The sequence below is a fragment of the Nuphar pumila genome, chromosome 7 (genome assembly GCF_984573655.1).
Source record: "Nuphar pumila chromosome 7, dmNupPumi1.hap1.1, whole genome shotgun sequence".
NCBI classification, from domain to species: Eukaryota; Viridiplantae; Streptophyta; class Magnoliopsida; order Nymphaeales; family Nymphaeaceae; genus Nuphar; species Nuphar pumila.
The window spans coordinates 93,021,402-93,039,818 of record NC_143255.1 but is presented as its reverse complement, the minus strand read 5'-3'; the positions used below and the strand labels follow the sequence as shown (position 1 = coordinate 93,039,818).

At 35.8% G+C, this 18,417-nt stretch overlaps 1 protein-coding gene across 3 annotated transcripts in view; it reads right to left on the bottom strand.

The window, feature by feature from the left end:
* The window catches only part of LOC149832488 (ADP-ribosylation factor GTPase-activating protein AGD4-like), a 221,787-nt gene that overhangs the window by 189,773 nt on the left and 13,597 nt on the right, over positions 1-18,417 (bottom strand). For all 3 annotated transcript variants that reach the window (XM_090014528.1, XM_090014529.1, XM_090014530.1), the window contains exons 2-3: positions 1,916-1,992; positions 693-793 (exon numbers count right to left, since the gene is read on the bottom strand). In XM_090014528.1, the coding sequence (XP_089870654.1) occupies positions 693-793; positions 1,916-1,992 (178 nt within the window). The remainder of the gene's footprint in view (positions 1-692; positions 794-1,915; positions 1,993-18,417) is intronic.

The window sequence follows — 18,417 nt, the reverse complement described above, 5'->3', positions numbered from 1 at the left end:
ATGCACAACTTGAAGGAGGGTGAAAAGAAGTGTTTTCTCTGGTTACGGGTCATGGATCTGAAGATCCAGACCCGTGACATCTACTTCATTAATGGCACTATGTAATATAAGTTATTGTAATGAGGGTATTTTAGTACCCTAATTTTGTAATCACATGTTAATATAAAGGAATATACACAGCAGCCGACCCTAACACAATAGGGCATCGGTTTCTCCCAACTTCTCTCTCCCTTTCTCTATCTCTCTCTCTGTTTTTCAGCTCTCACGCGTGGAAAGACCTGGAGATTCAAAATCTGACAAGAACCACCAACCAACATGAATTCATGATCGATGTCTAGGACATCTTCATTCACTCCATCAAAATTAGTATTTAACAACTAAAGCATAAGGTTTAGCTTAGGGAACAAAATCATGGTTTCACTAAATCCTACATCCTTTCTGTTCCCTCCTTCCCCTTTTTCTCCATGTGCATTTGGGGAGGAGGTAGGCATGAAAGGACGATGGAACCCCTTAATTAAGACGCGATGACACTATCTCCCAGCCATTGCACAAAAGGAGGCAACTTCGTGCACCCAATTTTCAAATCTCCTTTGTGCACTTTGGAGACAAAACATACCTGCAAGTCACCATCATATGATAGGAATCAATCAAGTAAAAGACACAAATGCACGCATGGCAAAAGCTTAAAGTACCTCCAATAGCTACACTGATGAGATCATCACGTCCACCGCTAAATGACTCCAAAGTGTCAGCAAAAGCATTATCTCCACCACATGCTTCTCCAAGAGCAACTCTGATATGATAGAAATCATTGATGATAAGCAACTGAAACACAATCATTCAATCCAAGTGTGTCCACAATGTGTTTGTGCGTCTACACATGCATACTCGGGTTTTAAGCACAACCATGTGGGTGCAATCTGTGCCTCATAGTTATCCGCATCTGTAGAAAAATGTGGAAGACTGAATTCCCCAAGCCCCTAATAATTCTGTTTAGATGAATGGGTAGATCTGGTAAAACATTTCAAATATGTATATGGTAAACAAAAAAACTAAGTCCGTAGTTTTTTATTTGCACAGATTCAGTTCTAGAGAATCATCCTCTTTAAATACCTACCTTTCATGATGCCATCTAAGCACAGCTGTTTCTTTCAACTTTGAAGTCTGACAATTTATTCCACAATAATAAGTTGATATCAGCCATGGAACAAGTACTTTCACTTGTCAGGGGCAGTCAATGGTCGACAGCTATTTGATAAAACAAATTTTTGGAATACAAGTGCTTGTTTTCTGTATGGATGTTAAATTTAGAGATTATTCTCAGAAGCTAAGAAGACAACTCCAATAAAGTTGATACAAAAACAGATGTGAGACTGACTACATACATTGTAGAAATCTAACCTGACTGAAAAAAAGAAAAAAGAGATGGGAAAGCATTTAGACTTATTATGAATGAGTGCCATGCTGCACTAGATTTACAACAATATAAAATGCCCTAAATAATGAGTAACTTTACAAGAGTTACCTATCACATAACCAGAATATCTCATATAAAGAGTACCATTATTTACCTAAAGACATTCCCTGTTCCATGATTAACCAAGAGCTTAAACCATGTGTTAGCAAAGGGTTGTTAAGACAATGTCTCAGGGCTTTTATGCATTCCATACAGTATCACTTTATTAAATTTACATCTGCTTAAATTGTTTATAACTTTATATTGGCATGTTACTTTCTCCAATTTATCGATCATCAAGTAAAGCACAACCTTGTCCCTCCAATATCGGATAACATCCTTAAAAAACAAAACTGTGCTGAATAAATGTAAATCATCAAGCATGTTTATCACCTTCCAATAAATGACTTAAGTCTACATCATTGGGGAACTAATTCATATTCTACTGAAATAACTTACGTAAATTTTTTGCATCCCCTGTAAAACCTTTGACATCGCTCTTTCAATTGTTCTGTACTCTGCTCCGATAAATTGACCTGCCGGCCAGCAAAAGGGAAACACTGAGTACAGTTTTTAGGTTCAGCTAGACGGGAGGAAATCCAAATGATATTGTTCTCTCTTGTTCCTTAAATGTAAACCAACACAAGCCACATCCAACTCAATAGCCCTTTTCAGAGTAATAAATAGCATAAAAATCCACACAAGCACATTCAACAAGACAAATAAGCATGGTCAGTAAAACTAGATTTTCCTTTCACAACCATCATGATAGTAATCCTGCCATGAAAAAGAACTCAAAACTGGAAATATCTTCTTGTTATTCTATGTTCTATATGAGTTATTAGAAATGGATTATGGAATACTGCTTAAATTTCAAATATTAGGAACAAGAAAGTGCAAATACAAAATCAGAGACTCGAGTTCTTTTCAAAGACAAGGGCAATTCAACAAACAGATGTAGTCATGTAGACCTAAAGATAAGTTTTTAATGCATATGCTTCAGATAGACAAATGGTAGAATAGGTGTATGTGTATGCTTATATGTGTATTCCAGATATTTGTGACTTTTCAAAGGGCTTATCGTTGTTGCTCTTGCTAATACTATCTAGTACGAAGAGTAGGTTTCAGCCTTGCAGGCATTATTTTCTAAATAAATTCCTGTAAATGTGTTTCTCAGCATTTATTTAGTAATAGATATCCTGTGAATCTGACTATCTTGACTAAAAAATTATATTTTTACTATGAAAAATTGGTACACAGTAGGCTACTGATTTCTACATTCTTTTAAAAACTTGTGTACACATCAAAGTTGCTTAATCTAATGCATGTTCTCCACTAAAAAAAACTAGCACCTGTATGATCAGAACTACAAAAAGTTCAGTGCAAATCTTATAAAATGAAAGGGGTTACTAGATAGTACAGCACTACCTAGGGTACCAAAGACAGAGCCTTTCTACCATGATACTTTAGTTCAACAATACAACAACAACAACAACAACAACTACGCCTTCATCCCAAAACAATTGGGGTCAGCGATATGAACCAAAAAGAAATTCATTTTGGGTCTTCCACATGAATCCTTTTCCTCCAATCATTTCTATCCAACGCCATGTCCTCGGTGAGGTTCAAAGCATTCATATCCTTTCCTATCATCTCCATCCAAGTCTATTTAGGCCTACCCCGACCTCTTTTAACTAATATATTTTCCCATTTCTCCAACCTTCTAACTGGAGCATCATTAGGCCTTCGCCGAATATGTCCAAACCACCGTAAACGATTCTCTCGCATCTTATTTTCAATGGGTGCAACACCTACCTTCTTACGTATCTCTTCGTTCCGAATCTTATCTTTTATTGTATTTCCACACATCCATCTAAGCATCCGCATCTCAGCTACACTCATTTTTTGAATATGATGTCTCTTGGCAGCCCAACATTCCGTACCATATAGTAAAGCAGGTCTAATAGTCGTCCTATAAAACTTTCCCTTCAACCGCAATGGCATTTAGTTCAACAATAACAACAGCAAAATTCCATGACACTTCTACAACATAAATACCAGAAACCAGAATCACAACTGAAAACAGGCACTAGAATGACCACTTGCAGGCATTTTCCTTGGTAGCAATAGATTGGTGAATACCTATTGGTTTCCAGCCAATTCAATGCAAAAATCGTGCAGATCAAAGGAATGGTTTTGTTTGGTCAAGCTGGGTCTAAAGCTGGTAACAAACATTTTATTATATTAAAATCTATTAAAATTTATGCAAACACAGTCTTGTGCAAAATTAGCTGGCTCTGTAAGAAATTCAAAGTGACATAAACATTATTTTTGTTTATAGTTCTCAAATACAACTTTTCAATATATATATATATATATATATATACACACACACACACGAGGAAATGGAAACGTACAAATTGAGCATGGTGCTAAATGAAACATGTTATTGGATTTCCAGTGTTTTTCTTTTCGAAATTCCAACCCTATAGATGTGTTCTGTAATGAAGAATGCGGAAATACAAATTACAAGAGAACTCTTAGAAGAGTTTAATAAAGAGCCAAGTAGCACAAGCACATAATGTGCACAATACACAAACCCACTAAGGGGAAAATGCCAAAAGGCAAAGAAAATATTATTAATGAGTGAAAAAGGGAGAGAGCAAAAACTATCTTACATGAGGAAGAGACGCTCTATTTATAAGAAAAAGGAGCTCATAGAGGGGCAGCATTGGAGCTCCCATTATAGTCGTTGGGGAGCCCCAACGGTCATATGAATGATTGTTGGGGACCCCAACGACTATAAGTGTTGGGCCCCCAATGGTCCCATTACACTTAAATGTAAAAAAGAAAAAAATAAAAAGAATACAAAAAAATAAGAAATAGAAAATCCTAAGAAAAATAAAATGAACAGTAAAATGACCAAAATACCTCTATAAGGTATTTTGCTATAAATACATGAAAAAGAAGATATATGTATATATTTTTAACACCCCCACCTCAAACTTTACGGGAAGAAAACCAAAAGTTTGCTAAGGAAAAACAAAAAATGAGGAGTTGGAAGCGCCTTGGTAAAGAAGTCAGTCAGCTGATATTTTGATGTAACATAAGGTAATATAATAGTTCCCCTGAGGTATTCATCTCGAACATAGTGACAGTCCATTTCAATATGCTTGGTGCACTCATGAAAAGTATGGTTGCTTGCAATGTAAATCGCACTCTTGTTGTCACAACACATGTTCGAAGGAGTTGAGATGAGAATCCTCATATCACAGAGAAAACTTCTGAGCCATACAATTTTCATGGTTGTAGTTGTTATGGGACAATATTCAGCTTCTGTGAATGACAAGGAAACATTTTGCTGATTCTTGCACCTCCAAGAAATAAGTGAATCCCCTAAGAAAATGCAAAATTTAGTAGTTGAAATTCGATCATTGGGATTACATCCCCAATCAGCATTAGTATAAACAGTTAAGTCAAAAGATAAAGAAGATGATAAGAAAAACATTTTCGAGATGGTGTTCTTGATGTAGCGCACAATTCTCATGAGAGCGGCCATATGAATTGTAGTAGGAGCACGCTAAAACTGACTTTCTGCATGAACCGCATGAGCACTGTTCGGTCGGGTGATAGATAAGTAAGAGATCTAATTAACTGATGATAAAGAGTAGGATCATCAAGTAGAATATCATCCTCAAGTCTTAATTTAGCATTTATAACTTTGAGAGTGTCTACTTTCTTTTCATTTGAAATCCCCGACTTAGAGCAGATATCCGCGGTCAGCTTCATTTGGGATAGAATTTATCCACAAGATGAATAAGTCACCTCAATACCTAAAAAATATCTCAGAAAACCCAAGTCGGACATATCAAAAGTTTTTTGTAATATAGACTTAATGTCATTTACTCTCTCTTTGTCACTTTCCGTGATAATCATATCATCAACATAAACAAGAAGAATTACAATAGAATCACATGTTTTCTTAACAAAGAAAGTAGTGTTACCAAGTTTTTTGGGCTTGTTTAAAACCATATAATATTCTTTTTAATTTCAAAATTTTTTCATTTAAATTCATGCTAGAAGGATAATTCATATAAACTTCTTCACCAAGATCTTCATTTAAAAAGGCATTTTTGACATCATGTTGATAAATAGGTCATTTCTTAATAGATGCTATTGCAATGAGGACTCGAACACTAGTCATTCGAGCAACTGGGCAAAAGTCTCATCATAATCTACCCCATACTCTTGAACATATCTTTTAGCTACCAATCTAGCTTTATATATTTCTAAAGAACCATCGCTTTTGGTTTTTACATTAAAAACCCATCTACATCCAATGGGTTTCTTTTCCCAAGTTTGAGCTTTCTTGAGTGCATTAAGTTCATGTTTCATAGCTTTATTCCAATATGCATATTGTTTTGCATCATTGTAATGAGATGGTTCATAAAAGAAGTGGATGGCTAATAAACAAGCTCTAAAATGCAGTAAAAAAGACTCATAAGATACAAATCTATTTGGTGCTTTAGAGATACGATTTGACCTTCTTTGAGATGATTCTTCTAACGACATATTTTGAGAAAATTTGTCAAAAGCACATGGATGAGGATTTTCACTTCTTCTAGTATAAACTTGAGTATTATTTGTTACATGTTCATCTACACTTTCATGAGTCATTTCTTTCATTGTTCATTTTGATTTTCAACATCATTGAAAGAATCAAGAGACTCAATCGGATTTTATTCATCTTTTCAGGATAGTAAATCAAATAAGAAAGAATAGTCAATGTTTTCTTTTGGTTCATTGTTTGCAAAACTGTTTTCTTCTTCAAGAAAAGTAACATCTTTTGAGATATAAAGTTTATTATTTGATAAGTCAAAGCATCGGTATCCTTTTGGTTTTTCACTATATCCTAAGAAAACGCGTTCAATAGCCTTTGGAGAAAGCTTATCATTTTTTTGAGTAAGAACATAACATTTACAACAAAAATCTTTAGCCTTTTGAAATTCGGAGACATATTATAAAGTTTTTCGAAAGGAGAAACATTTTTTAAAGAAGACGACGGAGTTCTATTGATAAGATATGATGAAGTTAAAGCGACTTCTGCCCAAAATGACTTGGGAATATTTTTAGAAATTAAGAGAGTTCTAGTTGTTTCTATAATATGCTTATGTTTTCTTTCCGCTAGACCATTTTTGTAATGATCCCAACTCATACCCCTTGAAAATACGAAATTTTTTTTTAAACCGTACCGGAAATCTTCCCAGAAACCCAAGGCCTTTACAGTTCCACTCCCAATTGGATAAAACAACCAACCACAATAGAGCTTACGATTATCATCCATACCAAACCAAACCTTTATTGAAATAATAAGTGATAAGTCTCAAGACAATTGCATAAATGAAGAATTCAGAGTGCAGTAACAACTAAATAAAACGAAAAAGAAATAAAAGAAGAGTCACGTTGTTCATCAATGATCTGTCTAGCAAGTGCGTGACACCAGTAACTCTCCTAGAAGTCAGTCGCTTCACTGATCACCTGCGGCTGCGAAAAAGCATAGAAGTAGGGTGTCAGAACCGAAATCCTGAGGACAGGTACTTCTAATTAAACAAGTGAGTTAAAGAAGACAGATAAGATTTAATGCAATAATTCAAAGGAATACAATTATGACATTTGCATAATTCAATTTAGCATTCATGCAACAGAGAGTATTTATTAAGCATGAAAGAACATTACTCACTAACAGGAATCACAATTTAAGTAAGCAGAACATTTAACATGCATTAGAAATTAAACATCAAGCATCCCCCAACATGCAACAATTAAGAGAACAAAGTAAAATATGCATCTTCTAATGCATAACAAGATTATGCATGATTTATCTGCAATGTATGAACACTTTATTATCTTTCATTAAATTTTTTCTTTCCATATGCATGTCATATTAAATACATACAATTTAAGTTCCTCATTTTTTAATTACGGTTGCCCGCGGATACACCAAACGGGTACAATTTTGCGATGTCAAGTTAGGTTCTCAGGACAGCTTAGCACACAAGTTATATTTTAATACTGGGTTTCAAACTTAACCTTCAACTGAATCGCCTTTGGGATATTAGCCCTCCACATCTAATGTTGGGACACTAAGGATCTCCACATCCAATAATGTCACTTTCTTGGTATATCAAAACAACAATTGTGTCGAACACACCACCCCCAGGTAAAGTGGCGGACTCTCCCTAAAATCATGATCAGGAGAAAGAACATGAATATCGGGTTTAGGGTAAAAGTAAATCACACAGAGTTTTTGTATCATCGTGATCCCCCAAAACCGAATCTCTAAGATGCTCATTCTTTCTATGGGAGATCTCAGATCGTATATTACACAGTTCTTATTCATTATCTCTTTATTAAATGCTAATTATTATGTTTTGTAATTCAGCATACAAAAGCAAGGGCAAAAGCTCGCATCTACCCCTGCGAAAACCATTACGGGACCATCGCCCGCAGAAGAGCATAGAACAGTCGGAACATAATTCAATAAAAATAAATATGATTTTTGCAATGCATTTAAAAGTAAGTAAAGAAGGAGCACACAGTGCCCGAGGCTCTTCAGGCCTGCGATGATTCACTTGGATCCTCGATGCATCATATGTGAAAACCATAACAACGTACCACAATGCATTACTTTTAAATGCTTCACAATGCACATTCATATATGTCATTTGAAGATGTGCATAAAACAACAATGTACCTGTGCATGAGCTCACAACTTCATTTCGATTTCATGCATTCATTCCATACACATGTTTGTGTCCAATGCATGCTTTCCTTTAGTCTATGGTAATTGCATACTTTATCTTACATGTTCATGTGACATACATGCTTCTGCAATGACACATCTTAATGTGTATCTAAACGCTCAAGCGTAAGTGCACGTGCTCATACATCAAATCAGTGTACTCATGTGCATAAGGTGCAACATTGCAAATATTGCTTGATCTAACTTAATATATCAATCACAAGAGATGAATCTTATTATCCTTTTCCAGGCAACAGCTAAACCCTCATTTGAATTTCTAAAACTGAAAATTTAATTTCCTATATATTATTTATATATCTTTTTTTTTTTGAAACATGCCCACATAGTTGAGCATGTCAGGCCAGCCGAATTCGGCTGGTCTGACACCAGCCCACACAGAAGAATTTTAACACAAAAAGAAACTTTACTATTATATATATATATATATATATTACATGGCCAGCACCCAACTGATCGGGTCAAAACCCCAGCCCAGCCGACCCAGTCGGCTGGGGCTGCCAGCATATGGCTCAGCCGACCACAGTCGACTGAGGCCTAACACCGAAAAAGATATTTTTTTGTATGTGTATACATATGTACTTTTAAGACAGCATGCCTACGGGAACACTAAGATAAATTTCAAACTATCGGGCATGCTTAATACATTAAAAACAAGTCTCACTAAGCATATACATAACCACATTGCCACATGTTTGCAGAACGAATTAAAGCTTATACCTATTCAGAAAATATCACACTGACAATAGGCTTTATTTCAGAAACCTATTCAAAGACGCATATAGATAACCACTAGAATCAATAGGCACCCAATGCACATTCGTTTATGCAAAAATACATGCATACTCTGCAATTTCAACCTATATTTTCACGCACAACTCAGTCTATGTTACGATCCAACCGTAGAAATTGATATTCACCAACTAGGGTTCTAAAAGAACCACTTCCACCTTAATAAAAAATTCTGTTATAGCATACACAGAAAATTTTCCATGAAAAAGATGGAAGAACAACCGGAAATCAGCCGTATAAGCATTTTTCCCTTGGTTCCATCCAAGATATCACACGAAAATCTAACCGGCATTCAATTTCTCCCTTGAAATCAAAAGAAAAGACCCGTACCTCAGAACCGACGCTTAGAAGCTGCTGCTGATGCGAGAAAAAGATTTGTCGACCACTGATCCTCGGCCGTGAAGGGGCGATCGGGAGGGAAAGTGAGAAAACAGGGGAGAAAGACAGGGAGACAAAGAGGGAGGAGGAAGAGAGGAGAGTGGGAGGAAGAGGAGAGTGGGAGAGGCGTAATGTAGGGGGATGATCTCCCGAAAAGGAAGGAGGCAGTTACCCCCTCCTTCCAAGCGGCTGCGCACTCCCCCTCTGACCATTGGCTTGCGTTAGGGCTCATTCTGAACCCTAACGCCCACTTTATCGGGCCAGCACAGCGTTAGTGCTGTCCTATTTTTTTATTATTATTATTAACCCGCCACTCGGGGCACAGCTTGGGTCCCGGTGCGAGACCCGAGATCCAACTGCATGTTGGATCCACGGCTTGTCTGCCCAATTGGATCCGTAATTAGCCTGGGGTTGGATCTGCAGGTTGGATCCATATAGATCCAACTGTGGATTCACCCATTTATTGATATATATGTACGTTAATATATAATTATTATAGTACTATATTATATATATAGTCCATTGTGGATCCTGGATCCTAAACACGGATCCCAGATCCAATTTTAGAAAAATAAGCATGAATGAGGTTATTACAATTTTATTGTGGTGTGTTAAGGCAAGATATTTGATGACAAATTCTATTTTGTCATAAATAAGTTTGAAATTCATTTGACATATATTCACCTCCGAAATCCGAACTTAGAATAGATAAATTACTTAGAAATTTATTCTTAATCATTGCATGAAAATCTTTAAAGATGGAAAACACATCAAATTTTCGATTTAAAAAGAAGATCCATGTGTATCTAGAGAAATCGTCCACAAAAATTACATAATATGAAAAACCTCCCTTAGACATGATAGGAAAAGGACCCCAAACATCAAAATGAACCAATTCAAACGGATGTAAAGAGATAAAACTTCGTTGAGAAAATTGAGTGGCTTTTAGTTTACCAAAGATGCAATCTTTACAAGTCATAATCTTTTCATTACAAGAATTTCCCAAAAAAGAGAAAGAAGACATCTTTGAAAATTTTGAATGGCCAAATCTCTTGTACCAAACTTTTATACTTTTGACATTTACAAAATTACAAAAAGACTTGGATGAAAAAATTCAAAAAATCCATAAAATATAGATCACCCCTCCTATGGCCTTGCCCGAGATCTTGCACGGTGCAATCTCTAAATGAGAAAGATACTTTGCAACCATGATCAGTAATTTGAGACACCGAAAATAAATTTAAATTGATTTTTGAAACCACCCTTATTTTTTAAACAAAAAATTATTGAGAATGTTTTAAATCAAGTATTCCAATGTTTTCAATTTTCAAAGAAGTCTTGTCGGTCGTTGAAACATAAGATGTTGTGGGGGTGAAATAGACATTAAAAATGGTGTTTTTATGTGGTGTCATATGAAAAGAAGCACCGGAGTCCAAAATTCACATACCTGGAGGAGTTGATGAGGTTGTGATGGCGACACTCGAAGTAGATGAACACTTAATGGAGATGTTGAAGTGCCTCCAATATTTGATTTAGAGTATTCTTGATGTCTCCTCCATTATTACTCACTTCTTCTTTATCTTGGACATTTAGACCAACTGCGGCCACATTTGCTTTAAGCTTAGGGAAAACCAGTTTGATATGACCCGGTTCATTACAATAGTGACAAATAATACCCCTTTCTAAAGCCACTATTTTGGGCAAAGTGAGGAGGCCTATAGGGCCTAACATTGGATCCCGGCCTAGTAACGGCCAAAATCTCATTACCTTTATGAGTCATACCAATACGAGTTTCCTCTTGGCACACTTCAGCAAGGGCATCTTCAATAGGTAAAGCCTTGCGTCAATGAAGAAGGAATGCCCTTACTTTTCAAACTTCAGTCTAAGACCGTGAAGAAATTGAAAGAAATATTTTTTTAAATTTATTCCCTTCTTAATTCAATATCTTTCAGAGCCACCTGTGAAAATGTCTACAAAGAAACAATAGGCATACAAGCACTAATACCTCACAAGAGATGTGCACAAAGGCACTCAAATAACACTTGAACAAATATGCACAAAAGCATAAAATAACACAAATATGCACAATGGCATGTAAAGAATCTCTATATTCGAAAAGGGAAGGAGCTTGAGCTCTCAAGCATATATAAATACAAGGGGAAGTCCTCTATTTATAATATGCAAGAGGAACCACTTGGAGAGGCTCCAATGTGGTCGTTGGAGCCCCTCCAACGGTCACACTTGTGACCGTTGGAGGGGCTCAACGACTACATTGGGCCCCCCAAGGTGGGTACAAAAAGGACAAAAAAGAAAAAGAAATGTAAAAAATACAACCATATTTCAATTAAAATACATGTAAAAGGTAAAATAACAAAAATACTCTTTATCAGGTTTTACAAAGAGTGATATAAATATATATATCTATGTATATATACATACAGATGTGTATACATATATGTATTAAAATATTATGTCTCTTTTAACTGTAAACTGAAATACCCATCAGGGGTATTTCAGTCCTTTTACTCAATAGGTGTCAGCCACGCTAATGGGTTAACATTTTTACTTTTTCTTTTTTTATTTACTTTTGCCTTTTACACCTTTTTCTTTTTACACTTTTTTTTTCTTTTTGACTGTTGTGAAAGGGACAGCTCCATATAGTTGTTGGAGCTGCCCCAACAGTCACAAATGTGACCGTTTGGTGCAGCTCCAACAGTCATATTGAGCTGCACCCTGTGGCTTCTTTTTGCATTATAAATAGGCCTTAGTGGCCCTTGTAAACTCATCCCTTTTTTGTGAGTGCATATGCAATAACAATGCTTTTGTAAAGCCCCTCTTGGGAACTTATGAATTGAAGTTCATTTTGTTTCATGCTTTTGTGCATGTGTATTCATGCCTTCGTGCACTTGTGAGTGTTCTCCTTTGTGCCTTTGTGCACTCTTTGTATTTCTTGTATTGTGGTGTTACACACAATCCCTTTTTGTAGAGATTTTCACATGGTATCAGAGCAAGGTTGTTTGGAGAAAGAAATTGGTGTGATTCTTCTCAATATCAAGTGCCTCGGCAAACGTGCCTTCAACTTTTTTGGTGATTGGAGTGGAGACTCTTCTTCATTCAATATTTTAGAAGATTACTACAACAAGAAAGATTTAAAATCTTATTATGGTACGTATTCTTTTCTTTCTTCTTTCCTCTCTAATGGGTGAGAAAGACTCCCATTTTTCTCTTGGTTTCAAGCTAAATAGCTCAAATTATCACGTGTGGGCCGGAAATATGGAAGCTCACATCAAAGGGAAAGGGCTTTGGGGTTACATTCAAGGCTCGATTCCGGAACCAGAGCCTAAAATTACTTTGGTTAAAGAAGGGGAAATCAAAATCCTTGAGGGAGATGAAAGAACTAATGCTCTTGAGGAATATAGTAGGAAACATGAATGGGAAATGAAGAATTTCAAGATCTTGTCTTGGATTTTTTCTTCCGTTGAGACAAGGATTAATGCCAACATTATAAAGTTTAAAAAGGTTTCTCAAGCGTGGGAGTATCTTGAGAAAATGTATACTTCTAGGGACTTGTCCCATAAGTATTATCTTCAAAAGAGAGCGTTAACTCTTGTTCAAGGTGATATGTCTATAAGAGAGTATTTTGCAGAACTCTCTTTAATTTGGGATGAGCTTGCCATGCTTGAACCCAAGTGGAGTGGAGAAGCCATAGAACTTCGTCATAAGCAATTAGAAGAAGACCGATTCTTCAATTTTTTGAATGGGCTAAGGCCCGAGTTTGAGCAAATAAGATCTTCTCTCCTATCCTCTTTTACCTCTCTCTCTTGAAGATGTCTTAACTAAATTAAGTGGAGAGGAAACCCGTATGGGCATTAGCAAGCAAAATCCTAGTGTGCTTGCAATGTCCACAAATCAAGAAGAATGTGATGGTGTTAATGTCGTTTCTAGACCCGATAACAAATTAAGAACATATAGACCTCCTTATTTTAAGAATCAAAATCAAGGTAATCAAGGAGGAAGAAGAGATTATAGCAAAATCTCGTGTCACTTTTGCAAAGAACCGGGTCATATCAAACCGGTTTGCCCAAAATGGAAGAAACTTCTAACAATGGCAACTACATCTCAACCATCCAAAGAGGAATCTTCAAAAGAAGCTTTATCTCTCAATCAAATTGTGGAGGCTCTTCAACCTCTTCTAAAGAGAGCTATTTCCGGTGTCGTCGTATCCACCTCTTCTCCTCCAGGTAAAACTTCTTGGCTCTTAAATTCGGATGCATCCTTTCATATGACCCTAAACATTTCATCTCTTTCCGAGTATTCTAAAAATGTGTCACCTTCTTTTGTTTCGACCACGGATGGTACTTCTCTCGAAATTAAGGGAATTGGAAATTTTAAAACCCAAAACTTCTTTATTCCAAAAATTAGACTTATACCAAAATTAAATTTAAACTTGCTTTCCGTTTCTCAACTCACGGACCTTGGGTGTAACATTCAATTCTCATCTAATAAATGTTTAATACAGGATCACCGGTCCGGGAGATTGATTGAGGAAGGCTCTAGGAAAGGAGAGTTGTACTATGTGGACTTTCTTCAAATTCCTAAAAACACCTTTTGTAATGTGGCCCAACATAAAGACATAAATGTTTGGCACAAGAGACTTGGTCATCCCAACATTACCAAGTTATCCTATCTACATTTTGTTAAAGATCTTTGTAAAAATATTTTCTCTTGTAATGATTGTATTCTTGGAAAAATGAGAAGTATACCTTTTGAACCAAGAACTATGTTTAGTACTAAACCTTTTGAAATTATTCACTCAGATGTTTGGGGACCGGCACCTGCCATATCCAAAGGTGGTTTTGCTTACTATGTGATTTTTTTGGATAATGTCTCACGATATTGTTGGATATATTTTCTCAAACATAAGGATGAAGTTTTTTCATGTTTTAAAACATATCATATGATGATAAAAAATCAATTTAATAGTAATTTAAAGATATTTAGGACCGATTCTGGAGGTGAATATCTCTCTAATGAGTTTAAGAAATATCTTGAGGATTATGGCATTGTCCATCAAAGATCGTGTCCTAAGACCCACAACAAAATGGTTTGGCCGAAAGAAATCATAGGCATATCATTGAAACCACTAGAACCCTTCTCATTTCCCAAAATATTCCTAAAATTTTTTTGGCCAAAGCGGCTCTTGCTTTCGTCTATCTTATCAACCGACTTCCATCCAAAAATTTAGATAAAATTTCTCCCTTTGAGATTCTATATGAAAAAGAACCCGATTATAATAGGTTGAGAGTTTTTTTTTGTAAGTGCTTTGTTCTTACCAATAAAAATGATAAACTCTCACCAAAAGCCATTCCTTGTGCTTTCCTTGGCTATTCGGAAACTCAAAAATGATTTTGATGTTATGACTCTAAGAATGATAAATTATATGTTTCAAGGAATGTAACTTTTTTGGAAAATGATAGTGGTTTTAAAAAAAATGAATCTCATTTAGAAAATGTCGATTACTCCTTTATTTTTGACCTTTTATCTAAGGATGATGATATCTCTAGTGATGATGAATCAACATATAATAGTGAAAATGAAATGGCTGTGATCAACAATAACTCTAACCCTTCTACCCCTCAAGAAGAAAATGTATCTAGAGAACCCATCACTTATTCTCATAGAGATAGAAGCACATTTAGGAGTGCTAATGAACTATATAGTGAACCTAGTGAGACTATTTCCACTCATGATTTTCATCCTAGGAGAACTGAAAGAACTAGAAGGACTCCCTCTAGATTCGTATCTTTTGATTCTTTCTCTCCTAAATATCGAGTTTGTTTGAGTGTCCTTCACTCTTATTTTGAACCAAAAAATTTTGGAGAAGCCAAACAATGTACTGAATGGAAAGAAACCATGGAGAGTAAACTCAAAGCTCTTAAGAAAGCTAACACTTGGGAATTTCAATCTCTTCCCAATGGCAAGAAAACTATAGGATGTCGATGGGTGTTCAAGGTCAAGACTAAGAGTGATGGTTCTCTTGAAAGGTATAAGGCCCGTCTTGTAGCTAAAGGGTACAGTCAAGAATATGGGATTGACTATGAAGAGACATTGGCTCCACTAGCTCGTATGGTTACTGTCAGATGTCTTATCACCATTGCATAAATTGAAAAGTGGAATATTTACCAAATGGATGTCAAAAATGCCTTTTTAAATGGAGATTTTAATGAAGAAGTTTACATGAATGCTCCACCTGGTATGGAAATCCCTAAAAATAAAATTCTTCGTCTTCGTAAAGCTCTTTATGGACTGAAACAAGCACCCAAAGCTTGGCACGATAGGTTTAACAATGTAATGACTGAAAATGGTTTCACTTCATGCTATACTGACACTGCATTGTTTGTTAAGAAATCTGATGCAAGGATTGTTATATTATTGTTATATGTTGATGATATGTTAATAACAGGTGATAATATCAAAGGAATCAAGAGCATTAAATCTATTTTGGCTTCAAGATTTGAAATGTCAGACTTAGGATTTCTGACATATTTTTTGGGAATTGAGGTTGCCTATTCTCAGAGAGGCTATTTTTTGTCTCAAACTAAACTTGTTTGTGAGATTCTTGATAGATCAGGAATCACAGATGACAAGGTCTGCGAAGCTCTTGAAATAGTAGGTTCAAGGATGAAGATTGATGATGGGATTCTCTTAAAAGATCTCACACATTACTGGCAACTGGTTGGATTCCTAACGTATCTCAGCATTACCAGGCCTGATATTTCTCATGCAGTACATGTTGCTAGTCAATTTCAACATGCACCTACTACAGTCCATATGATCGTCATCCTTCGCATCATCAGATACATAAAGGGTACAGTAAACAAGGGAGTATTTCTATCTTCTACGTCTGAATTAAGTTTAATTGCTTATACTGACCCTGATTGGGGAGGTGACACAAATAACCGTCACTCCACCACTGGTTTCTGTATTTTTTTAGGTGAATCATTAATCTCTTGAAGATGCAAGAAGCAGCAAAAAGTATCGCTTTCATCCACCGAAGCTGAGTATAGAGCCATGGCATCTACTACCATGGAGATTGTTTAGATTCGCAATTTGTTTGAAGATATGAATATTCAAGTTCAAGGGCCCACAAAATTATGTTGTGATAATAAAAGTGCAATCTACATTGTCAAAAATCACACATTTCATGAGCGCACGAAGCATATCGAGATGGACTGCCACTATGTTCGTGAAGAATATTTAAGAAAAACCATTGACCTTCCTTATGTTACATCAGAATATCAACTGGCAGACTTCTTCACCAAGGCGTTGTGTTCTCCAAGATTTAACTTCCTTCTTGGCAAACTTTCGGTCGTGACACCCTAAGTTTGAGGGGGAGTGTTAAAATATTATGTCTCTTTTAACTGTAAATTGAAATACCCATCAGGGGTATTTCAGTCCTTTTACTCAATAGGTGTCAGCCACCCTAATGGGCTAACATTTTTACTTTTTCTTTTTTTATTTGCCTTTTACACCTTTTTCTTTTTACACTTTTTTTCTTTTTGACTGTTGTGAAAGGGACAGCTCCATATAGCTGTTGGAGCTGCCCCAACAGTCACAAATTTGACCGTTGGGTGCAGCTCCAACAGTCATATTGAGTTGCACCCTGTGGCTTCTTTTTGCATTATAAATAGGCCTTAGTGGCCCTTGTAAACTCATCCCCTTTTTGTGAGTGCATATGCAATAACAATGCTTTTGTAAAGCCCCTCTTGGGAACTTATGAATTGAAGTTCATTTTGTTTCATGCTTTTGTGCATGTGTATTCATGCCTTCGTGCACTTGTGAGTGTTCTCCATTGTGCCTTTGTGCACTCTTTGTATTTCTTGTATTATGGTGTTACACACAATCTCTTTTTGTAGAGATTTTCACAATATGTAGGACATATATGTATATGTATCTGCTATATGTATATATATATATAGATATATATAATACATTGAGTACATTTTAACACCACTCACTTGGGCTCAAAAAGAAAAACTTCATCCCAAAAGGAAGATAAAGCACTAAAATAATCTCGGACACTCATGTCCCCTTATTTAGTAGATCTAATCTTTTCTTGACAAAAAAATTGTCTAACTAGATCCTTTTGGGTATACATACCCTTAAGAAAGAACCAAGCTTCATTGGCTCATATAAACTTGGCAATGTTGGTACAAATCTTTATGTCAACATTGTTCATGAACCACACCAAAATTTTGGCGTGGTTATTTTCCCAAACTTCTACCTTGGTTTGATATTCGTTGATAGCTTTAATGTGATCCTCACCATCAAGAGCCTTTTCAAGGCCACTTTCGATCTTGGTGAGCTTCAATGTTGGTTCAAGAGTAGTCCCCATCACGAAGGCCCATAGTTTCTTTTCACGAAGATGGTTCTCCATAGCCGACGCCCCCATCAAATAATTTGAACCATTGAGCTTGAAGGATAGCTCTACTCTTAATTTGTGTTCTATTGTGAAGAAGAGAGGTAGAGATGAGAAAGAACTTATAAGGATCTTAAAAAGACTCCCAAGATTACAAAGAGACCAATTGGCTCTGATACCATGTAATGAAGAATGCGAAAATACAAATTACAAGAGAACTCTTAGAAGAGTTTAATAAAGAGCCAAGTAGCACAAGCACATAATGTGCACAATACACAAACCCAGGCAAAGAAAATATTATTAATGAGTGAAAAAGGGAGAGAACAAAAACTATCTTACATGAGGGAGAGACCTGTTAAAATGTAAACTGTAATACATATATATTATTTAATATTATTATATTTTTCCTTTTATTATTTTTTTTTTATTTTCCTTTATTTTCTTTTTTAGCATCTAGTTCAATAGAAACTAGATATTTGATCTAGCAAATAGTTGTTGGACTGTAGTCCAACAGTTATAATAATAGTTGGATTGTAGTCCAACAGCTATAAT